General features: G+C 51.4%; 8 protein-coding genes across 8 annotated transcripts; 3 read left to right on the forward strand and 5 right to left on the reverse strand.

The window, feature by feature from the left end:
* Positions 1-293: 293 nt before the first annotated feature.
* On the reverse strand, positions 294-872 carry POSPLADRAFT_1158759 (hypothetical protein; the record flags this gene model as incomplete). Its single annotated transcript, XM_024487356.1, has 2 exons — positions 294-618; positions 670-872. 2 exons carry the CDS (start codon positions 870-872, stop codon positions 294-296), a joined length of 528 nt encoding a protein of 175 aa, XP_024333549.1.
* Positions 873-1,490: 618 nt separating this feature from the next.
* Positions 1,491-3,251, forward strand: POSPLADRAFT_1158766 (hypothetical protein; the record flags this gene model as incomplete). Its single annotated transcript, XM_024487358.1, has 7 exons — positions 1,491-1,667; positions 1,761-1,824; positions 1,887-2,234; positions 2,287-2,459; positions 2,509-2,853; positions 2,920-3,096; positions 3,156-3,251. 7 exons carry the CDS (start codon positions 1,491-1,493, stop codon positions 3,249-3,251), a joined length of 1,380 nt encoding a protein of 459 aa, XP_024333550.1.
* A 394-nt stretch (positions 3,252-3,645) lies between these two features.
* On the forward strand, positions 3,646-6,003 carry POSPLADRAFT_1186362 (hypothetical protein; the record flags this gene model as incomplete). The annotated part of the gene is made up of 5 exons (XM_024489219.1): positions 3,646-3,722; positions 4,102-4,123; positions 4,179-5,127; positions 5,183-5,299; positions 5,349-6,003. 5 exons carry the CDS (start codon positions 3,646-3,648, stop codon positions 5,882-5,884), a joined length of 1,701 nt encoding a protein of 566 aa, XP_024333551.1. The 3' UTR covers positions 5,885-6,003.
* A 115-nt stretch (positions 6,004-6,118) lies between these two features.
* POSPLADRAFT_1158797 (hypothetical protein) lies at positions 6,119-7,705 on the reverse strand (the record flags this gene model as incomplete). The annotated part of the gene is made up of 9 exons (XM_024487364.1): positions 6,119-6,460; positions 6,517-6,736; positions 6,788-6,803; positions 6,868-6,947; positions 7,001-7,112; positions 7,167-7,206; positions 7,261-7,386; positions 7,510-7,586; positions 7,642-7,705. The coding sequence occupies 9 exons, from the start codon at positions 7,703-7,705 to the stop codon at positions 6,119-6,121; spliced, it is 1,077 nt and encodes a 358-aa protein (XP_024333552.1).
* An 840-nt stretch (positions 7,706-8,545) lies between these two features.
* POSPLADRAFT_1174928 (hypothetical protein) lies at positions 8,546-12,332 on the reverse strand. The gene is made up of 10 exons (XM_024488317.1): positions 12,174-12,332; positions 12,042-12,138; positions 11,748-11,989; positions 10,683-11,699; positions 10,536-10,633; positions 10,296-10,485; positions 9,856-10,247; positions 9,350-9,806; positions 9,100-9,298; positions 8,546-9,046 (listed from the first exon to the last, which is right to left on the reverse strand). The coding sequence occupies exons 1-10, from the start codon at positions 12,219-12,221 to the stop codon at positions 8,631-8,633; spliced, it is 3,156 nt and encodes a 1,051-aa protein (XP_024333553.1). The 5' UTR covers positions 12,222-12,332; the 3' UTR covers positions 8,546-8,630.
* Positions 12,333-13,583: 1,251 nt separating this feature from the next.
* Positions 13,584-15,155, forward strand: POSPLADRAFT_1050455 (hypothetical protein; the record flags this gene model as incomplete). Its single annotated transcript, XM_024479985.1, has 6 exons — positions 13,584-13,844; positions 13,900-14,025; positions 14,173-14,189; positions 14,338-14,417; positions 14,653-14,756; positions 14,811-15,155. The coding sequence occupies 6 exons, from the start codon at positions 13,584-13,586 to the stop codon at positions 15,153-15,155; spliced, it is 933 nt and encodes a 310-aa protein (XP_024333554.1).
* A 1,458-nt stretch (positions 15,156-16,613) lies between these two features.
* POSPLADRAFT_1158674 (hypothetical protein) lies at positions 16,614-18,471 on the reverse strand (the record flags this gene model as incomplete). The annotated part of the gene is made up of 4 exons (XM_024487346.1): positions 16,614-16,686; positions 16,742-17,048; positions 17,303-17,974; positions 18,444-18,471. The coding sequence occupies 4 exons, from the start codon at positions 18,469-18,471 to the stop codon at positions 16,614-16,616; spliced, it is 1,080 nt and encodes a 359-aa protein (XP_024333555.1).
* Positions 18,472-21,050: 2,579 nt separating this feature from the next.
* POSPLADRAFT_1050457 (hypothetical protein) lies at positions 21,051-22,117 on the reverse strand (the record flags this gene model as incomplete). The annotated part of the gene is made up of 4 exons (XM_024479986.1): positions 21,051-21,085; positions 21,354-21,380; positions 21,591-21,914; positions 22,042-22,117. The coding sequence occupies 4 exons, from the start codon at positions 22,115-22,117 to the stop codon at positions 21,051-21,053; spliced, it is 462 nt and encodes a 153-aa protein (XP_024333556.1).
* Between the last annotated feature and the right edge of the window lie 1,664 nt (positions 22,118-23,781).

Consider the following 23,781-nt stretch of genomic DNA (forward strand, 5'->3'; position numbering starts at 1 on the left):
TGCGAATTACCTAGCAGCGGTAACGAGAGGTGGCCAAAACGGACTACACGCCCTCGCATACTAATCGTACGGATCCTCCGTGGATTGGGTTTCCATCGTTTGCGCTCCTTCATTTCCTGCACCTAGACCAACGGCCCTTTGAAGCACCTCTCTCATGAATCCGGTTATGATCGGCTAGACCGTCAGACACACTCGTTCTATCACGTAGACGCATACATCACGGACACCTCACGTACGTCACACTGCGACCCCTCACAGAATATCGTTTTATCCGATCAATCTTTCTCCTCTCGTTACACGGCTGTTATATTGCGAACCATCTTTTCCACCTTCGCATCCAGAATTTTCGCAGCGGCCATGACTTCTGTGTTGACATTGCCGTCGACCGGGATGGCGATGATCGTAGAAGGCTGTAGGTACACCACCTGCGTGCCCGTCCGATCTGCTCTCTCGGTCACAAGTAGCCGAAGGGGAATGTTCAGTGCGGCAAGTGAGTCGTGCTTCATTATATTCTCCGCGAAGATGGGGTTCCCGAAGATATACTGGATGGCCTTTGGTGCGTCTGTCGCGCCATTGTAGGCGTTCCTCCAATTGTGATAGGGCGCGGAGATGAACTCGCTGAGAATCACATTGATGTGTGAGACAGATGCTGTGACAAGGGGTACGTACACGAAGTCCTTCCCTCCAGACATCTCCTGCACGCCCTGCTCGAGCTCCTCCCTGTTCTTTGCAGTCCTGAGCAGCTGGATCATCTTCAGGCCTCCCTTTTCCTTGTTTAATTCCTCGTTGAGGCGAGCGATGACTACATCGACGGCCAATGGAGTGTCCCATACAAGGCGCCTGGCCGTGAACTCGTCAATGCGCAAGGACATGCGTAATGGTGTGTGGTGACGGTGAAAAAGAGTGATTGACCTGAAGGAAGGAAAGAGAAGGGGGCGGAGATAATACGCGTTGGGACTTTTGAGTGCCACTTGTCTAATGATTCGCGCTCACATCACTTAACTGTCGCCCAAGCACATGACAGTTTTATGACACCCGAACCCAGGTAGAATCCATATAGCACATGACTAGTACAATGCCAGCAAATACCTCATGATTAGAGATGCGCTGAGGGTACGACACGACTGCCTCTTATAAGCTAACGGTGACCGCCCGTGTCTGTGTATTCGCAGACTCATTGACCTTGGCCAGTATGCGATCCTGAGATGTAAATCGTGGCGCCTTGTTCGTTTATCGGTAATAGGTGGGGTGGTTCCCATGCCATTTTTGGACGCGAAATTGTGTCAGATGTCTGAGCAGACATCAAAGGTTGTCGGCGCTCGTGTCTGCCCTGCTGAGCACGCGTCGCGACGCGTCGATGGCAATACATGATCGCGACGCGATCGAAGGCCACGTGATGTGATCCTGGGATGGAATCTGACTGTATCCGACCGATTCATCCTTTCGTTCTTCCGCATGTCCTCCCACACCTTTACACTCATAACATACATATGGTTGCCTTTCTTGACCTCCCGCTCGAGCTTCTCCCGCTAATAATACAGCATCTCGTGCGGCCCAGTCACATAGCCGCGGTGTGTCTGGTAAACAGGACGTTCTATGACTTCGCGATCTCGCATTTGTACAAGCGCGTCTTTGTCTATGCGTGGCACAAAGAGGCGAAACTAAGGGTACGTCATCATTTATATATACGATGTGCACCGTATTCGCGTCCTTGCGAATGTATTGCCGGGGTCTTCACGTCCACTAACTTTCGGATCGAGGTGATCAAACTATTCACCACGTTAGCCGAACATCCGCATCTCGCTCAACACGTCTATCAGCTTGGTGAGTTCACTATCCACGTATCTCTCGTGCTCGATAGTGCGCCGAGCTGACCCTTTTAGTAGAAATCCGGGATTTCCCCAAAGCATTGAACGCGGCTGATTATGAGACAGTTGAGAACATATGCCTTGTCGGCATACGTAATTGTAGGAACCTACGTGTTTGCACATGGACTCGAGACGGCTCCTTGACGACCAACATACTGGAGGCCTTGCAGCAGTGCCCGGCGTTACAAGAGCTAGAAATCAATGGTCACAACGAGGGGAACTATAAACCCTGGCTGCTGACCAAATTCCACAGCCTGCGCCGCATCTCCCTCATTATGCCTAGTGCATCGGTAATTGAGACACTTCCTACGTGGTTGCAAAATACAGGAATTACTGTGCGCCATCTAAGTCTCATCTGCAAGGTCAGTCGTTGGCTTCGATGAGTTCGATGTTGAATTGTATAGCATTCTGCAGACAGGTACGGTTGTAAACGACGGTCTTCTTGAGTCGCTTGTGCCCTTCTTGCCGAATCTCGAGCACCTGTACTTCGTCAACTGTATCAAAGTCACCGATCGCGGACTTGTTGCCCTCTTGTCCCAGAATGTCATCGGCCTGCGAGGATTGGGTTTAGAGGGTGTTTCCCCTCAATTCGTATGTTCACACTTGTATTCTGCGGGCGTTGTTCATGACCTTGCGTCAGGACATGAGAGAATTTAGCCAGACGTGTACCCGATCAGGCACGATGAACCGGCTGCAATCAATTACTCTCACCATCAGCGCTCACTTGTCACCAACCTGGGAAGTGGACGTCGTTGAGCTTTTAAAGCCTGCTCCACTAGAGCGATTTCATGTTTCGACTACGGGGGGAACAGTGGGCAACACATTGAATGATGCATTTTGTGCGCAGATCGTTGATATACATGGCTCTCGTCTGCGCCGTTTCTCCGTCCATCGCATGCGCATGAGTGTGGCTGCGATCGAGGATATATGCCGGCGATGTGTACAGTTGGAGCAGCTATTTATCGTGGTCGATCAGCACAAACTCGTACGTTGACATACGTTTCCTCCCCGTGCGGAACGTATTCACACATGTGTTTCTCGGCGCGCCTAGGAAGCGATCGGGCCCGCTCTGGCTCTGGCCCGCAACCTGCGCTCGGTGCACATAAACCGCCCTCTGGATTTGGGCTCCGAAGACATCCCGGTGCTCGCGCGTGAACGTATCCTGGAGATCGTGAAGCAATGCGGCCCTAACCTCAGGCAGTTCGGGTACAACACGCGCGTACTACAAGTATGTTGCGTCCGCCGAGCTATATAAGAGGATGATTCTCACCATGCCTCAATTTCTAGGTCGAGCGTGTGGTACACTCCGTTGGCGTCGATGTGCGGCTCGGATCGTACGAAAACCCGGAGGTTCCAGAGCAGTTCCTTGTAGTTCGGACGTAAAAGATGAGCACGGGTAGAGTGGCTGCCTTCTATCGATACTTTCGCGCGCGTGGCGAAGTCTCCGAAAGGCTTCTGGTAGTATAGGCTCGCAGATAGGCTGTGGGGGTGATTTCAGTCACGATTATGCTTGTTGTGCGGTTGCCGATCCTCGTGTAAATCATGAACGTGCAGCATTCATCGATACGCCAAGTTTCCCAACACAGTGGCCCTTGAGTTTCGTTTGTCGCGAGTCATTTCGCCGTTGATGCCTGTCGCTTGACGAGTAGAGAAATTTTGACCCGACAGGCTGGGTAATAACCGTCGTCATATCTATGCGGTCACGTGATCGAAAGTGGTCCAGGAGTCGATATAAGGCCAGGCTGAAGTGCTCTGCCAAGTTCCAGCACCCCCATCGATGTCGTACCAGATCAAGGAGATCCAGACAAAGCCCTACGATGGCCAAAAGCCGGGCACATCAGGTCTCAGAAAGAGGTGAGTCTGCACTGAAATCTTGTCGAGATTGAGGAGGGGGGAAAGACGCGTTTTGTCGGGTCGGCAATATGATTGCGGGGACGCAAGGAGGGGGTATGCACGAAACGTGTTTGAGAGCCATTTCAAGCTTAGAGGATGGAGCGAGGAACGAAGTGAGGGGACTGAACAATCGAGTCCACAGAGTGGTATGCATGAATGCCGTGATCTCGATAGTCTCGCGCCCATTCTGTCCAATGCTATGCTCTCATGGCGAGCTTCAGGATTAGAATGGGCACAAGGCTTGTGAGCACATGAAGTGCAGCTGGTGGGCGTCCCCTCCTCGCTGCATGTCTTCTGGATGCTCTTGTTTCCAATACAACGATACTGATGGACTTGGTAGGGTAAAGGTGTTCCAGCAGGAGGTATGCGATTCCCCCCTCTTATCTACCGCGATCGCTCATCAGAGAATCCATATAGCATTACACGGAGAACTTTGTTCAAGCCATCTTCGACTCAATCGAACCGAAAGGCGCGACGCTTGTTATCGGCGGTGATGGTCGCTACTACTCGCCTGAGACAGCGCAGGCCATCTTGAAGATCGGTGCAGCCAACGGCGTCGCGAAGTTCATTGTTGGCCAGGACGTTATCCTGTCTACTCCTGCCGCGTCGAACGTCATCCGAAAGTATAAGGCAAACGGTGGTATTCTCCTCACCGCGAGCCACAATCCCGGTGGACCCAACAACGACTTTGGTATCAAGTACAACGTGTCAAATGGCGGCCCCGCGCCAGAGAACGTGACGAACAAGATCTACGAGAAGAGTAAGACAATTTCGAGCTACAAGCTGATCGATCTGCCGGACCTTGACCTATCCAAGACGGGCACATTCTCTTTCGGACCTGCGAAGGTCGAGGTCATCGACTCAGTGAAGGACTACCTCGAACTCCTCGAGTCGATCTTTGACTTCCCACTCATCAAGCAATTCTTGCTCGAGCGCGCCGACTCGTTCCGCGTGCTCTTCGATGGTCTTCACGGCGTAACGGGACCATACGGACGTGCGATCTTCGTCGACACCCTGGGACTACCGGCATCGTCCGTACAGAACGATAAGCCCCTGCCTGACTTTGGCGGAGGACACCCGGATCCCAACCTGACATACGCGCATGACCTCGTTGAGCGTGTTGAGCGCGAGAACATCCCTTTCGGTGCTGCGAGCGACGGCGATGGCGACCGCAACATGATCTATGGCAAAGGCGCATTCGTGACACCGAGTGACAGTGTCGCAATCATCGCCGACTGGGCAGCGGAGGCGATCCCGTACTTCAAAAAGGGCGGCGTCAAGGGCCTCGCACGCAGTATGCCTACGAGTGCCCAGATCGACTACGTCGCGAAGAAGAAGGGCCTGGAATGCCACGTCGTGCCTACAGGTACGACAGATCCTCAGGGCATCGCGGGGATATGGTGCTGATGTGTCACCGCCAGGGTGGAAGTTCTTCGGAAACCTAATGGATGCAGGCCGACTATCGATCTGCGGTGAGGAGTCGTTCGGTACAGGTTCGGACCACATCCGGGAGAAGGACGGCGTCTGGGCTGTCGTCGGTAAGTTCGTTCCGCTCTGCCCGGAGAACGTGCGCTAACGTGCAGATAGCCTGGCTCAACATCTTGGCGTACGCCAACAAGCAGTCGCCGAACAAGCTCATCGGCATCAACGAGTTGCTCCAGCAACATTACGAGGTGTACGGCCGCTCGTTCTTCTCGCGTTACGACTACGAAGAGGTTTCCTCGGACGGCGCGCAGAAGCTCGTTGACCTGCTCGACGAGCACATCAAGACGGGCGACCTCGCAGGAACGAAGCACACGTCCAAGTCTACTGGGCAGACGTTCATCGTCAAGGACGCGTACAACTTCGACTACACGGACCCGATCGACGCCAGCGTGTCGAAGAACCAGGGACAGGTCGTGCGCTTCGATGACGGTAGCCGTGTCGTCTTCCGACTGAGCGGCACTGGTAGCCAAGGCGCGACGGTGCGTATGTACGTAGAGCGGTATGTTGCGGCGGACAAGGGTGCGGCGGAGCTCGCCAAGCCAACGACGGAAGGCCTGAGCGGTCTCATCGAGGTTGCGCTCGAGCTCACGAAGTTGAAGGAGTTCCTGGGCCGTGACAAGCCTACTGTCATCACATAAGCAGAGGGACGGAAATGAATGGAATGGAGTAGAAACTGGACGGTATAACAATTTTGTAAATGTAGCATCCGTATTCGACAGAGTAAAGAAAGCATAGTTTGATTCTGGTCATCTGTTTATATACGTCATCGCCGTTAGCGGATGATCGTCCCACATTCCGCTCAACATACTGCAGATTACAAGGTGCGCTTACAACGTTTTATGGACTAGAAGAGATATGAGACGCCGCTGTGTTCAGTTGTAGAATTTTACTGTGATGCCATTGATGATATCCTTTTCGATCCCATTTTCGTCTTTTTGCAACTTCGATCTGAGGAATCTGCTCGCGCGTCCCTTCCTCCATTCCCGCATCGTAGGCGCTTCAGCATCTTCGAAGCGTCGCTTGATGCCCTCTCTTTGCAGCACGGGGCTTTTGGAGAAAGGGACTAGCTTGACATCGTCATCTGGAAGGGTGAAGTAAATCAGGCCGAGACGAGAGTAGCCCCGTTGATCCTCGGGAGGCTGGACGACGCGATGAATAGTCCCCTTGTAGTATCCTCCGGAGAGGAACTCCATGGCCTCGCCAGCATTGACAACCTGTGAAGACGCAAAGAGCTAAGGAAGGGATATGTTTGTTACTGTGGTTCACATACTATAGCGTTCTCCACGTGCTTGACCCATCGCCACTGCCCATCGTGGCAAAGGATTTGCAACGCAGAAATGGGTTGGCTCCATAGAAGGGTCAAGCCCACGTAGTCTACCGTGGCAGTCAGTGACAGATGTACACCAGCGATATGCGAGGTCTCGTCACCTGTATGACCCTTCAGCCAGACATTCTTCGCCTTCGCCTCGTCCGCCTCGGAGCGAGGGAAACTACATAGTCAGGTTAGAAGCGCAGGCGATGGCATTCACAGGACTTCGTACTATTTCATAGATCGCACTATTGCCAAGTAGTCAGCATCTGTGGGGTATGACAAAATAGACTCGCGATAAACTTGACTCACGCCACGTTTCACCTTCCGCTAAATAGCCAAATATATTCGTGAATGTATCTTCTGGCAGCTCCATGCCAGCTGCCATCAGGCTATACAAGTTATGGTGAGCCGCATGAAACGACTCATAGCTTCTCGTACATACCGAAGGAGGGGGTGCAGAACATTGAAGTGATTGAAACGAGCGAATTTACTAAGTTCGGGGAGGAAAGGCCGTACAGCCTTCGGATGCTGTTTCTTATTGACATCACGATGGACTGGAACAAGGATTTAAGTAACAAGTCGCTCGCGCGAAGGGGTATTAGGCCTACTGTTGTAATGTTCAATCTGGTCTGCGACATCCGCGTCAACCTGTGGATGGCAGTCAGACGAGACAGAACACAATCTGAGAGTGATCAGACACACCCAATACTGCCGCAGTTTGTATCCGAGGTACGAGCCCGTTTCTTTGACGTTTCCTTGGTAAGCCAGTTTCTCCTCCTCTGACACTTGAGAGAAGGGCACATCGCCGATGTCGAACATCCGCTCGTTCTATGGTGACCGACGTGAAATAATCTACATCCTACATATGACAATCATGACACTCGCCTCAGCTTGTGTCAAACCGTGATTGATAACGTAGAAGAAGCCTTGCACATTGAGGGCATTGCGCACTTCGGCTGTGAGTTCAGCGCGACCCTCAGGTGTGTCCATTTTAGATAGGTCGATGAAGGCAAGGTCGGCATATTCCACTGCGGAAGAGATTTCATATGTCATTTGGTAAAGCGGAGACGGGCAATCACATACGTGACTCCTTAGTAACTGCAGGAGGAACATAACGGGGAACTGGAGGCAGGGTCAAGGACGGCATTGTGTTGAGAGATGACGAGGACAGTAATCGCTATCTCTGAGGGTCACTGGGAGGCATCGGGGCTCCCTGTGCTTCCGCACTTATATACGCGGAGCGGGATATCGGTTCTTTAGTTCACCGAAAACCACCGCGAGCTTGAATGCAAGAACCCATGGAGTGATCCAGAGGTGCGGAGGACCTGTGGCCGTCACGATAAGCCCAGGAATATACACGAGGGTGAGATCAACAGAGAAGTATTCAGAAGATGAGACTACGCCTATCATGTGGGATAGCAGGGCTGCTATGCATACAACATAGTGCGTAGTTACCAAGTTCAGTAAATGATTCACCAGCCAGAGGTTATGAGATGCACAAAATCAGGATAGAAGTAGTTCGTGATGTCACCTGGCACCAATGGGAGGAAATTTGGCGAGGATATGTAGCTACACGATTCATATCGAGGTTGGTATCTAAGCAGATTGACACTTACGTATCCTCCATATTTGTTTGACACGTACATCCAGTGACTTGTTACGGATCCCTGTCGGAGATGAAGACGTAACTAGGTTTGACGATAGTATAGTGGAGAACCTACATTATTCCTTCGACTCTAACCATGCCGAGATCACGATGGAAGGGCTAGCCGAGAGAAGACCTAGTCAGCCGGATAAGCTGGGACAGATGAGCTGCGAAACAAAATAGACAGCAATAAGATACAATATCAGTGTCGAATTCTGATTCCCCGATCGGGGCGCTTGACGTCCGCGATCATTGTCCGCGCTCCATACGTCAATCCAATAGTCTCGGGGCGTCGTATGGCGGATATGACAGCAAAGCCGTTAAGCAAGCCTCAAAATGAGAGGGGTTTAAAAATACATCGCGATTGAGACAGCGCCGAGAGCAAATGCAGACATTAATACAACAATCGATAGACTAGCAGAAATTATCATATATCTTTGCGTACCACCACCAACCTATCCGCGTGAATCTCCTCTACCAAATACGACTGTGTCGTGACAATCATCATGCCAGTCGGCTCAATCAAGCCAACTGTTGCAAGCTGGCCCTTATGAGCGCCGTACAGAATCATGACTTCATCCTTCGACTTTAAGGGGTGAACAGGCATTAGGACATCGACAGGCACTTGCAGCGTGGATTGCGATGGATCAAGCGGCTCATCAAATTTGACCGTTGCGGTTGTGCCAAATTGCTCGTTGTGGGTATTAAGGATGGATAGGACGACACCAGTTTTTGCCTCATACTGGCCGTTGTACCATTTGCTTGAAGAGCCCTGAATCTTCACTGCGATGCCGCGAACCTGATCCACAATTTCAGAGTCGAGCAACCATCTCTCAGACAATTCTATAGGTAGATTATTAAGATGGATATTCCTGAATACGTGTAGGATAACTGACCATAAGCGCCCGCATTGGAGTGAGAAATACCCGTAGTCTGGGGAGCTGGTGTAGGGGCAGAAGCCATAGGGTTAAACATCGCGCCTGGCGTCCTGAAAGTCTCATAGGGGCCTTCGAAGGCGCCTGGCGTCTGGGCTGCAAACCCATCTGCTCCCGGCGTGAAAGCGACGCCCGGTGTTTGTGCATTAGCTGGTTCACCCTGTTATGTCGATTCAGCGACGTTTCGCTTCGAGGACGCTGTCAGACTCACCCAGCTGAGGGCATCGCCCCATCCTCCTGAGCTATTCCATCCACCGCTAGTGGTCTCCCGTCTCGGTGATGACGCACCCCACGCGGGCGTAGCACCACCCCAAGTAGAGTTCGGTCGAGGTGTGGTACCGCCTTGTGCGTTATAGGGATTCCGTGGCGACCGCGCACTTGCATTCCATGCGGGTGTTTGGCTGCCCGCGGCATATGGGTTGGGGGTGCGCGCAGACGCGTTCCATGCAGGAGTCTTCCCTCCGTTATCGTACGGGTTTGGTGTACGCGCAGACGCGTTCCACGCCGGCGTACGACTGCTGTCGTATGGATTCGGCGTACGCGTTGCTGCACCTCCCCAAGGTGTTCGGTTGCCTGCGTACGGGTTGGGCGTCTTCGGACCGTTGCTATTGTAAGAATTACGCGGAGGTCCCATTGCACTTTCCAGAGCCTCGAGTGTGCCATTTGGACTACGTCCAAGTTAGCATACTCATTAGAAGGAAAGGCAGACGCACATACTTGCGTCTCTTCAGTTTGCTCTTGTCAATAGAGATGATCTTGTTGTTCGTGACGAGCTCTACACGCGCAATCGGTCCGTTCGTATCCTTGATAGTACCGACATAACCCTTCTGCGGGCCCTTGACGATGGTAACGGTCACGCCTATCAGGCGGTCCCGAGGTCCACGCCCGATGTTCCCCGAGCCTACCATTCCACCCATGGCACCTCCGCTCAGCGCGGGATTCATCTTAGATAAGTCAGCCGCGCCGAGCTTCATGACATTGCCCTTGGGGGCGAGCGATACTAACGACCGAGCGCGGGTGACGAACACACCGCCATTCTCGTTGTAGTCGCGATTGTGCAAGAACGCAAAGAACGATTGATGCGTGTGCAATACACGACCCTTACGACCCTGCATAGACGTCAATTACTGCGTGGAGGCATAGGTATCAGCACTCACTTCACCATCGATCTCCTTGACATTGTCATTTACGCGAAGCTCATGACCTTCAGAGTCGGTAGCAATAGCTCTGTTAGAATCTCTTCGCATCGAAATTTGATGTGGTTGGACGAGGCGGACTTGACCATTCTGATCGAGGACACGGAACGAGTCTCGCTCTGTTTTGAAAATGACTCCTACCGTTTGCAAGCTGTGATAAATCAGTATACGCACTTGTAACACTCAATAACTCAGACTTACTCTAATTGAACGAGGTCATGCAACTCGTAGTTTCCAACGACGTTAGTGCCCGTGCCAACCTCAGCGGCTTCACGCAAATCTTTGGAAAATACGGACACCTGCATATTTGTCATGAGAGGGACGCGACTGGTGACAAAGGGGACGCACCTCTTGCATGGACATATCCGACAGGAACGTGACAACGTTGTCTACAACGGACACAACGAGACCCGTCTCGTCCGCGTTCTGTCCCGTCATCACCTTGACATGGTCTCCCGGTTTGAAGCGCTTGCGGACACTCCTCGCGGGTATCTGTATCCGCTGACCATCGAAGTCGACACCGACAGGTTCAATGGTCACGATATCTTGCTCGACTGAGTGGACTGTTCCGTGCACACCGGCTTGTTCGCCCTCGAAAACCTCCACATGGTCACCGGGTTGTAGCACGGAAATGGCGGCTTTTCGCGACGCCTCGGCAATGATCGACAGATCGACGTTCGACTCGTTCTCCGCACCATCTTGCCCGCGCGTGAAACGCGTGATCTCATCGAGCGTCGGGTTGACATTGTCCAGTTGGAGAGCAGTGAGACGGAAGTCCTTCTCAATAAAGCCGTCCTTGTACGTGTCATTCTGGAACACGTACACCTGGTTCCGCTTCGACACTGCTTTGCGCCCGTACACCTTGATGGCTTCCTCGTAGTTGAAGAACCGCTGCGGAGGACGCATGCTGAATGATGACACGCCGTTGGCACCCTTCTTCCGCTTCTTTCCCATCGCGTCGATCGCGCCGTCGTCCTTCGGGTTGAGGTCGATGCGAGGAATAAACTTGAGACCGACCTCCTCCCCGTTCTCTGTGATGTCCATGACCTGCGCGAGATCACCTTGATACTTCCCGCGACGGATGCGAACCCAGCTGCCGGGGGTTACAGTAAGATCTTGCTTCTTGATCTGGAGCAAGCTTGCCATCTCCTCAATGGGCACAAGCACAATACCGCGGCTAGGGTATATACCAACCAGGCCATTGCACGCTTCGCTGACTTGCTTTGCGCTGCGAGCTTCGACATAGATCATCCCAGGGAGAGAGTCGCGCTGGAATGCCGACAGAATCTGGAGTGGACGGTTGGAGTATTCAAGATCAAGAGCCTTGCGCATGAGACTGAAGACGAGGTCACGCTCTTTGCCAGGCTGTACAAGAGTCAGTAGCACACAGGCTGGATAAATGACAGTACATACCCTCACGCGGACTTGCCATAGGTTAGCATCGTGAACGGACGGCATCAGCAGCCGCTGGGGAATATCGCTCATGTCGCCCGAATAACGCACCGCAGTACGCCTATACCGCTGGCTGACATCCTCTGCGATTTTGGCAAGGTCTTGGTCGTCTAATTCGCGTTCACGGCGGTCAAACCGTGCGTGGTCGGCGGCACGACGAGCCAGGTCGTCTTCTTCGACCTCGCCTCCAACAACGAATTCATCTGTAAACACAGTAAGGTCGAACTCATACCATGTCACGAGAGTGAGACGTACCCCGCGCGTACTCGTCCTCATCTTCCTCGTCCTCCTCGTCCTCGTCCACCTCGGCCTCGACATCAAGGAAACGATTCACTGCAGGACGTTTTGTTCGCTGCCCACGGGGTTAAAATAGCAAGTTTCTCGGACATGGTAGCCACACACCTTTTGCCTCTTCTTCCCTCGCTCAGCTCCCATCTCCTCTTCTTCGTCTTCTTCATCCTCGTCCTCGTCCTCGTCCTCGTCCTCGTCTTCCTCTTCATCATCGTAGTCGTGCTGTGCCGAACCACGGGGTCTCTCCTGTTCCTCCTCATGCTCCTCCTGTTCTTCAACGTCTTCGAAAACAAGGTTGTTGAGAACGGCATCTTCCTCAGCGTCGGACATCACGGCGGGAAATGAGGAGTCAATGTAATGCACAAGTCAAGTAAGTACGAGCTACTTGATTGTAGTGGCGGACCTGAGGGGGTCCACACGTGACCGTGAGAATGATCCATCCCAATGTAAATCGCTCGTCACAGCGGCACATATGCCCTTTACACTGATCTCTTGGAGAGATATAGTCTAGAAAGAGCACCTTACAGCCTGAGCTATTCACACAAGAGCCATGGACAGGCGCGAGGACATCACAGTCTCCTGTGAGCAGAACCTAATATACTCAACCCACGCGTACTCCGAATGTCCGTGTATAACCATTGACCAGCCCGTGGTTGTCCGTGGTTGTTCTTGATTTCTCCCCACAGCTGTTTTCAAACAGATACTTAGTCTTCTGTGTGCACCCTGCAATCATCTGCCGTGGCATATCGAACTCACATTTCATTAAATTGCTCTCTGCTGCCGCCTCTACTCTATATTCTGGATAATCCCCGTATCTAAGGTTCAAGGGTACGTTCTCTGTCATATCATCTTCTCAGAAGTCAGCAAATATGGTAGTGTGGTTGTATTTGCCGTCGCCACCAGGTCATGTGGGTGTCTCTCTGATATGAGGACTCAAAGCAGAATGCTACGATTGTGTTGTAAGCTAGGTACGAAGCTTCTCAAGTGTCCGCGCCAATATATGTGAGCCTCCATGAGAACTCCCTGTATCAATCTGCGCCTATTTCGCTCCATTTGATCAATCATTGCATATTGCAGCAATCGGCACTGTCAACTATGTCTGCGCTCGATGTCTTGTGGCGCTCGGCTTCAGAAGTACTAAAAGCCACGTCTCCAAGGGGAGACAGACCACAGGCATGTTCGTATCGTCACATACACAGGGCACATCATGCATCTATTCTCCACTCTATTGTTATCTCCTGCAAGCTTCTATCTATTCCTTCGTGGCTACTCCACAAAGCAGTCTACTTCATATACATTTCTCGGCTTCTCATAATGGCCTCGAGGTACCTGTGGCCCATGTTTTTTCGAACATCAAGATCTTGTGCTTGAACTCGTGGGACATGTTCCTGGACGAAGTGGCGGCTCTCCGTGATCCTCGCATATGAGTACTAAACTCAGAGGACTATGAAGCGGCTACTGTCCCTTAAAGATAGCAGTCGTTGTCTTTCTCGTTTTGCAGTGACAATGCCTTCCTTGACCCTTCCCTCCGTCCCTCGCTATGTTCCTCCCCCACTCACTAAAGAGTCATGTATGTATCTATTCTCCTTCAGCATCACTGGGTACACAACGGTTGTCATCACAGTGGAGTATGCAGACTTAGCCTTCATTGATTTCTCAAAATTGGGCACCCCTGAGGGTCGTGCCGAACTTGCAACACAAGTGCGCGATGCCCTCAGTGTGCAAGGCTTCTTCTATGTTATCAATCACGGCTTGACTCAAGCTCAGGTATGTTCCATGCTCGTCACCAAGAAAACGTTGAGCGTCTTATGTCTTGCTGTAGAACGAGCGGATTTTCGACATTGGCGATGTGCCGTTTACTCAAGTGTCGGACGAGGAGAAGCGAGCGTATCAATCAAAAATCAGAGAGACGGGATCATACCAAGGGTACAAATTCCGACAGTATTGGGTTTGTGGTCAATCCAGCGTCTCGTCATTCGGCTGTTCATGGAGATCATCGCAGGTTGACGGAGACGTCCCGGATCAAATTGAACATTATAATAGTGACGTAGAATTCTGATGTGACCAGCGGTGTGATGCTGATAGACATTTTCAGTTCACCGTGATGTCAATGTGAGACAGCACCCGAGGGCCTTGCAACCTTTTTTGCCGGAAATTCAGAGCTTTACTCACTTCAATCACTTCAACGTTCTCTATCCCATTCTTCGGTACGGCTCATGAATTGCAGCATGTCTCATACGGCTGATTACAGTGCATATAGGCTTATGGCCATGGGCATGGAGCTGCCAGAGGATGCATTTGTGAACGTTTTTGGCTGGTCAGCTGAAGGAGAAACGTGGTGTGAGTACAGGTTTAGCTCGAGTAAGCTAGAGATCATTAATTCACCAACTTCTATAGTACGTACCGTAAAATAGTACGAGGCACAATCTCTCCGGCTGTAGTACGATTAACACGCGACGCAGTTTCCCGCGCTCCGAGGAGGACGAGGTGAGGTCAAAGAACGTCTGGCTCAAGGGCCATACCGGTAAAATCACGCGGTATATTCGTCTTTTTATATAAATAACGGTGTCCATAGACTACGTGGGGATGACACTTCTGTGGAGTCAGCCTGTTGCCGCATTACAGATACTCTCGCCCGATGGCAAGTGGCGCTGGGTCAAGCATGTCGAAAACGCAATAGTAAGCGAACTGAGTATCATGAGTATCCCTAGTTACGAACTCCTGTCATCACAGGTTGTTAATGCTGGCGATGCTATGGAATTCCTCTCGGGCGGGTTCTACAAAGCGACCATCCATCGTGTCGTCCAGCCGCCTGAAGATCAACGAGGCCACACGCGCCTTGGCCTGATTTACTTCACCGTGCCTGATGAAGATGTTAAACTAGTCCCGTTCACTGAAAGCCCCGTACTTCGGAGGGCGGGCATAAAGCGGCGCTTTGAAGACGGTGATGCCCCTATGATGCGAGACTACAGGATAGGTCGCGCAAGCAACTTTTTGAAGGCGAAGTTGCAGAAAACGGGGAACGGAACTGAAGAAGGCACCATCTTGAACGGAATCACGGTAACATTCTACGATTAGGGAATTTGAAATGTCAGTTGTATCTATGCGGCCGACCCCCTTTGTATTTGTAGTTCGTGATCGTCGTGGATATTGATTCATCCGTTGATTTTCGAGTTGAATGTCTGACCACGCGTGACGCCTACTGAGGAAACTCAATGAATATTAGTGTCGAGTATGCGTATTTCTATATTCAAGAACAGTAGTGCGGTACAGACTCGCAGACGCAACCACCCTGGAGCACATATAAAGCCGAGGAGTACAGAGTAATCAATGTGCTTACACAACAAATTGGAGAGCATCGGAGGATAGCTTCATAAAATCAAGAAACGCGAGCATTCAAAGCAATAACAAAGCAAGGACGCGGGAAAGAGACAACGTGTATGGCAGGAAAGCATCGAGAAGCCCAAGAAATACAAGCATACAAAGCGATATTCGACAGCGACAACATGTGCAGGAGACAGCGTGTATGGCAGAACAGCAGCAAGAAATGACAAAGCGAGAAAAGAGAACATGAGATAATGTGTCCAGATAGAACCGACGACGGTGAGATCAAAATTGCACTTTCCTATCGGTCCCGCCTTGTACTGTCCATCCAAACTCCAAATACTAATCAGTGATCTCTCGATACTTGCACCACCGGTGCTGCAGCTAGCGAACAGCGATGGCAGAGGCAGGGTCGGTCCAAAGTGAACACAGCGCAGCTGAGCGTGCTAAGGGACGCGACGCGTGCGATTCAAGAGTGATTTGTACGCAATGCAAGCAGTGTGAGGTGCATTACGTCAAGAAGGTCGATGTAACGTGGGGAGATGCTGCCAGTATGATCCGCCTGAGCAGAGCCGAGAGCTATGGACGTTGGATATTACGGGCTGGATCCTGTCTGACGTCGAGGATCTGCGGAACGTGACATGCATGGTGGTCAGCGATTGGTGGATAGCGTGGGACGCGACACGGCGACGAGTAGGTAAAGGTGAACATCCAGAGACGATAATGCCTCGTCCGGCGAGCGTTTGACTGGATTGTTATGAAGGGGACCCGATACCGGCTCGTTGGATTTGCGTGGTGAGGGGGTAGATGGTGTATGAAGATGATGATGAACGAGGAAGATGTGGGTCTTCGTTAACAGTCAACGACAACGGCAGATTATCCCCGCTCGTCTGGCATGGCTTGGTGTGGGCAGTGGCATGCTAGAGCCGTACAAGGCAAACGCGGGTCTATCCCCCACTCAAAAAGAAGGGTGAGGGGCTAGGTGTGGCATGGCAGCTGAGGAGAGCGGAATGTAGTAACGTTGGACAAAGACGCGCTCTGGACAGCAGGAAAAGATGGGCAGACGGTTTGGAGGAAAGGCCGATTCTCGATGATGGGACCCAGAAGAGACAAGATTCAATCGCAGGAAAGAGGGTATGACACGCAGACCTTGGAAAGGGCATCTGTTCAGACATATGTTGAGATGAAAGAGTGATTCAACAAACCTTGGTGTCAATTCCTCACGATCTCAGGTGCACACACGCGCCGACCATACGGCGAGTCGATCCATCGATGCGCTTCGACGCTAAGATGAGTAGGTCAGCGTCTGTCACGTTCTTCGCCCAGGTCCAAGTACATACGTGAGAACTCCGCGTCGATGCAATTTGGGGAACCGTGATACAATCATGTCCCCGAGCTCGGCCAGGAGTGGTTCTGTGTCGTTATCGTGTACTCCCAAGTTGAATACGATTGCACTAAATATTGGGTACTTCTTCTTGCTAGACAGACTCTCGTCGACCTCCGCGCATACATGCGGTTCAAGTAAGGTCTGCAAGCGCTCCACGATGTCCATGCTTCCGGAAGCGAGTATCTTTATCGAGATCTCGAACAGTTTCTGGCACGGGACGGGTGCACAGATACGCAGTGCTGAAGCCCACGATGGCTCATCTAAAGAGAGGGATAGTTCCAGAAAATCAAGACATGTTGTGGGATAGGGCCTTCTTCAGGTCGGGGAGACCGTCGGTATTGGAGTCGCGTGCCTGCTCCGGATGTGTTGGGACCGTGAAGGGATCAGGTTCACTCTGACTGTCGACGTGAAGGCGAAGCATCTTGAGGGAGGAGCTAGCCTCGCGAAGTAGACGTGGTATACCGAGCTGGTTTATAGTAGATTATAGTAGATGGCAAGATGCCTGGGTCGTCACCTAGCACGATGTCTTCAAGCCGAGCAGCGAGGCCAGTCGCGAGAATGAAATCAATGATTTCTCCTATTCCCTGCTCATATAGACGTAGGTGTGTAAGCAGAATCTTCGGAATGCAGAATGCGTCTGCATTAAATCCACGAGCAGAGAACTTTATGTTCATGCACAACAGGACTTTGAGGCTTGGCAGGGAGCATATGAGCCGTCCGAATGATTGTACTGAGGGAAAGGTGACAATGGTCAAGCCGAGCTCCCTGACCGAGGCAAAGGCAGTGGAGAAGTGGAGGAACACCTGCGGGTGTAGAAATCTCGGATCCCATGTGAGCTTATCCAATGCCAGTTCTTCCACATTGGGTAGCTTGCCTGCGAGCATCGCTGCAGCCACCCCGACGAATCGTACGAGACCAGAGTCTGAACCGTAGAGGCATAGCACCCTCACTGCCTTCGCATGGGATGTGCTAGAGCGCACAACTCTTGCGAAATGGACGACCTGATCTCTGGAGCGCAACTTTGACTCCACCAGAAGGTGGTATCTACTCCTGAAAGACCAGGCTCTGCATATCAGAGTAAACTTCTTGAGCTCCTCCTCGTCTTCATAGAACTCGTCGATGACGTTTTCCCAGACCTCGATGGGCAGCTGTGGTAGTGGGCCATATGGCGGGCCGTACGTTCTCCCTGCAGATTCATTCTCTGAGGGGGCAGCTGGCAAGACATTAGAATCTAAGCCCTGACTGTTGTGCGTCGTTGTGAGACTACAGGAGATCGGTCTGAATATCGCGGAGATGAAATACCTGATCGGGCATTCAGTGTCCGCCATCACTCGCGCCTGCTCCGAGTATGAAGGGACCGGGTCGCAAAGAGAGGACAACTGCAGCGGAAAGCGAAAGCAATATTGCAGTGGAGAGTGTACACAGGGGGCGACGAGGAAGGTGAATCTCTGCGGCGTCGTCCTAATAAATGCGATTGAATGCGGTACCCACAAAGGCACCTCCGTCCATAAGGCCTTGAGGCACAGCACAGCACGGCTACGTGATTCTCATGTCCTGCAAGTCAGAATGAATACAGCTGTCAATGCGTTGCTTCCGACAGGCTCTGCCTTCAGCCAAATCGGGTGAGCCTAGTATGCTTCTCTACACCCACATACTACCCGAACAACTACTATCAATGCACATTGATGAGCTCCGATGCATCACATTAGACAGAATGAGTATTTTCCCAATCAACAACTACACTAAGAAGGGCGACGTCGAGCAAGGCACCCATCGATATAGGTGTCACCGGGCGTCTGGCTTGAGAGTTTTACGTCCTTCACTTTGGGAGAAATCAAACTCTATTCTAAACTTGAAGTTATCTCAGGGCCGCCCTTGTTCTGCCTTTGTACGAACAACATGTCCTGCAATGCTCATCTCAACATGTCAGGCCGTGGTCAGAAGGTGCTTCTGAATATACTAAGACACAAGTGGCATGGGCTGTCGCTAATAGCGACGCCTGTCTATATTCAATGCAAGTGAAGGCAACAACGGTTCGATGTCAAGGTTTGTAACGAGACGGAAGACGGCATTGAATGCGAGTTTTGGCTACGGGTGACACACAAGTCTTTTGTCAATGGGTCATTTGCCGGTAGCAGCATTGCATAAGGATCTACTTCCCGGGATGTAACCACCTACATCATCTGTGATATATCCTCACTTCCATCGAACAATTGTCGAAGGTCCCCAAACGGGCACGACAAAGCCTGCCACCTGTACATGCGGCGCTTGCATGTGGACAGGGGCCGTGGGACAGTCTTTTGAATAATAACACGTGTAAACAAAAAGCACCCATTTTGGCGGTTATGGATGCCAGGGAAAATGCAAGAAGTTGATGCTAATCGGCTAGTACCGTGCAGAAGGGATCGCAGAATCAGCGGCTTTGCATGGCGCAGACAGGCGTCAAGCCTAGTGGAGAACCTTTAGCATATTGGAGGCAAGTCAATAGCCTGCGAGTCTGCGAGCGCGATGTGATTGAGCAGGGGTCTGCGGAAAGCAAGGTCTAGAAGACTAAACGACTGCAAAGGCTAGAAGAGGCCGTTTTCCTGTTGTCAGGAAGGCGCCTCGAGAACCTGTCAGTCAGTCTAACAGGCGCCCTTCCTTCCTGCCGGAGGCTTGAAGGGAGTATCTATTCTTCTCTCAACAGACCGTCCCCGGCGCACTTGATGTTAACATAGGTACGTGAAGCTATTCAGTGACATCTCGGGGTAGCGGACGGCGAAATGTCGCTGGTTGTATAAAGGGGTCTCGAAGTTGCTGGCAAATATACACGATGTAGATGCAGTGTAACGCGACGTGAAATGGAGGTTGCGGCGGGTGATCACTCTTCGACAACTGCCGGTATGTCCCGAGAACGAATGCATTCGATCAGAACTCTGCAGCTCATCCGTCTAAAATGACACTGAAGCTCACCGTACGTCCAGCCTCTCGAGACTCTACAAGCACCAAGTAATCTGGATCAGCCGGGTTTAGTACTTGAGTAGTGACTCTTTGTTCTCAAGTCAGACTCGGCAACTGCAGTGTGAAATAACCGGTCAACGCATCTCAATATACTGCTTGAATGTGCCTCAAAGAATCGTTTGGAAAGCATGATTCTGATTTTATCCTCAGATAGCACGAAGCACATCCGCAGCGACAACAGCAGCTGGTGGATTGCGAGACAACAGCATTGAGGTTGACATTGCACGTGTCCTCGAGGCCTATGTATAGTCGTTCCAGTGAGTTTCCAACCGACCAAGGAAGTGCGGTATTCCCATCTCGATCACAGAGGGCATAGGAATACGGTCTGGAACTCCTAAGAAGATGTTTTGCGAGATTGGCGGTGAGCCTGGAGGAAACGAAGAAGTCGATGATGTCGCCAAGCCTGTCTCCGTTTAGCCCAGGAACGTGATGCTCATCCGAGGGTTTCGAAATGCAGCGGCACGGAAGCCATGCGCGGAGAATCGCGTGTGTAGACAAGTCAGGTAGAAGAACAGCAATGTACAGGGCGCCTATCTTGACTTCCGGCGCCGTGCACTATACATGTGTGCCTGAAGCTGAAGCGCTGATCCCCAGTCAAAAGTGCATCTGAGCGGAACGAGGCAGAACGGGGCTTGTCTCGTCCAACTGAGTAGAGCGGTGCAGATCTGAGCGATACATCCCTTATCTAGGCCCGTCACATCAAACGTCAAGCGCTGATCATCGGAACAGCGTTAGTCTAGCTTGAAGGTCGCGATGCGGCGATATCATTCACCGCCCTCTTCCTGAGCTCGGGCAGCCACTCACATCGATCGGCTCAGCTGCGCATCTCACCATCATGGCTGTCAGTCTCTTATGAGGGTGTATTTCAGTCTTCCAGGACCCTCATGTAAGTACTGTGGGATTCTGCTTGGCCCGGCATTGGCATCAGCGTCATAGGGCAGCTACAATCAACGAGCTGTCTCACTCACTTAAATATATGTTCAGATAAGCGGTGGTGGGGTACAGTATAAAAACGGGTGGGTAGTACGACCCGAACGAGGGGTGCTATGACAATGCTTTACCACGTCCAACATGCTGAGTTATGACAATACTTTACCACATGCTGACATTCACGTTCCTCTGCAATGACCTCTCGATACTAGTAGAACGTATCAGAGCTCGTGATGTACAGCATAATCAAAGTCTACCTGAAGCAAATCAGATGTACGTGTATTTCGCTTCATCATTGCTAGGCAGGCCATCTCGTCTACGCGCACGAGAGCTCATATGGCGTTCGCACTCATAGGCCCCGAACAATCTGCAGGGATGTCATTGAACCTTCAAATGGGCTGTGATTTCGAAGTGCGGTCAATTTGTTGGTGGTAGAGCTCATGACAGACAATATAGTATTTCCAGGAAAGAAAATAACACTCGTTGCGGATAGCGGTACAATTTGTGTCATCCTCGACTGCGTAAACAAGTACATTCCCACCCTTCATTGCCGGGTGGGAGACAAACACACCAGCCTGCCCGTCTGACGATGTCAGGACAATGCGAGCGAAAATGGCCATTAGAGAAGTACTTACTATGCCCCGATTTCGGGATTTCAATACCTGATAAAATCTTGATTTCAGCTACACGAGTATTGAGCTTGTGACGAAACGCACCAATTGGACGTGTCAAACTCCATGATCTGTGACGAGCGCGCCGGCGGTCACATCCTTATCCTTAGCATAACTGCCAAACAAATTGTCGGTCACCTCCTTGTCCTTGGAATAGCGTTTCGGTAGTCACTTACCTGCCGTAGTGGTCGTCCAACGTACCAGCAGTCACGTCTTCCTCGGCAGACCTGCTGTAGTGGTCGTCCAGCGTGCCAGCAGTCACTCCTTTCTCGGCAGACCTGCTGTAGTGGTCGTCCAATGTGCCGGAGGTCACATCGCTCTCAGCAGACCTGCTGTAGTGGTCGTCCAATGTGCCGGAGGTCACATCGCTCTCAGCAGACCTGCTGTAGTGGTCGTCCAATGTGCCGGAGGTCACATCGCTCTCAGCAGACCTGCTATAGTGGTCGTCGAGCGTGCCAGCGGTCACGTCGTTCTCAGCAGACCTGCTGTAGTGGTCATCCAACGTGCCAGACGTCACGTCTTTGTCTGTGCATGTAGTTATTTCAGAAATACTATGCGAATGCGTGGCATACTACCAACCAGCAGTACCAATGTCTAGGTCAAGGTCAAGGTCAGAGACATTATATACATGTAGCGAGGAAACATTACTCACTAGCATTCGGGTGAGGTACTGCTAGTGCTCCCACCGCCAGAAGAGCAATGAAGGAGGCAAGTTGCATGAACTTCATGTCGATGTCAAAACAGAGAGGGGTGGACGTTGGAACTGAAGTGCAGTAGTAAAGCGAGGAAAGTGCCCTATATATACGCAAAATATCATTTCTCACGTGCTGTGAAGCAAAAGAAGATATGTCATGACATTCTGCTCGTTCAAGATATCAGGAAAACATGCGCCTCACGAATTTGTATATCCTATCCTATGTCGCAAGATGACCGCCAGGGCGTCTTCAACTTGCGCCTGTCACGCGACGCTCAGCTGAACAGAAGTGAGCATGATTACTTTTCCTCTTACCATGCTGGAATGTGTAGTAAAGCCCGATGCATTCGGAGCACAAGGCAAGATTATTGACGGTGCGCATTCCTTCCGAAGACATTGATGGTACGTGTTCCTCGGACCTCCCGTATTGTGCTCTTGGTCATCCAACCATGATGTGCTGCAATGAGCCACTTATTGCAATAGCTCGATTCTAGAGAGTCAATGTGAATCATATCTACCATGAGCGCATATGAGTCAAACGATGTAGTACGGAACACAAGAGTTTCGTGATGATGTCGTCAGATGACAGCGGCGGTCCTTCTCTGAAGGATGATCAGATTTTCTCTTGATAGCGAAGTCAGGAAGGAACTCTCAAATCAATCACGCCTATGTCCCTGTACTGATGCAAGTATCCGACGTCTGTATATTTTACGTATTTCGGGCAAGAATAAGCAGAGGAGCAGTCAGGTGGACGTGAACGACTACTCTTTACCTGGAAACAATGTCCACCACTTTGACACATACTTGAGCCTAGCCACCCCTCCAGAAGCTCCTGCCTAAGACATCCGACTGCTGTCGGTCTCACGCACTGAGAGCAAACTCGCACGCGTCTACTCTCCGCCGCATTCCAAGATCACAGCCTAGTACTATGTACTAGCAGTCACCACGTCAGAATTACCTATTGTGTACTGCAGCACACCTCTGACTGCACTTCCCCGAGCATCGATACAGATCCTGTATGCGCAAAGATACTTTTGCTACATACTGCTGCGGGCCGCGGAGGCTGCGGTGCGGGTATCGCTCGGGGAGGCCATCAATACGGGCAGGACAGCTTTCCTGTCACCGCATCACGCCTCATGCCACTTATTTATTTTTAGATAGAGCGCGTGATGGCACCATTATAATTCTAAATGAGGTCAAGAAGGAACCCCAAAACCTATGACATCTCCGAGTCTTATGTTCTGATGCAAGTATCTCTTCGTCTATGCCATCCGAGTCTGACTTCGCTGTCAGGACATTATCAAGACCCTGACATTCAAGTCCGGAATATGTGGCCCTCATGCCTAAGCCGCATGTTCTCCAGATTGAAATTCAACGGTATTGCGCGGAATATAAATCGCGAGTGCACTGTCCATCTCCTGTTTTCACACCATTTTCTAATTCAGACCCAGGATGCGTACCACTCTCGCGTACGCTCCCGTCATGAAGGACGACGGCTCAAGGGACAGCCTACTAGAATCTTCTGAGGCTGTCCCAGTCAGCAGTACACATCTCCGCTTCCGCAAACAGACGTGGTGTTCGTTTCTACCAACAGCAATCAACCTAATCATCTTATGTCTGTCCTTCGCGTTTTTCGTCTTATCGCTGCAAGCTCCAAGTGCAGCGTCATGTACGAAGAGCTTCTCCACATTCTGTGTG

This window comes from Postia placenta (assembly GCF_002117355.1).
Source record: "Postia placenta MAD-698-R-SB12 unplaced genomic scaffold POSPLAscaffold_21, whole genome shotgun sequence".
NCBI classification, from domain to species: Eukaryota; Fungi; Basidiomycota; class Agaricomycetes; order Polyporales; family Adustoporiaceae; genus Rhodonia; species Rhodonia placenta.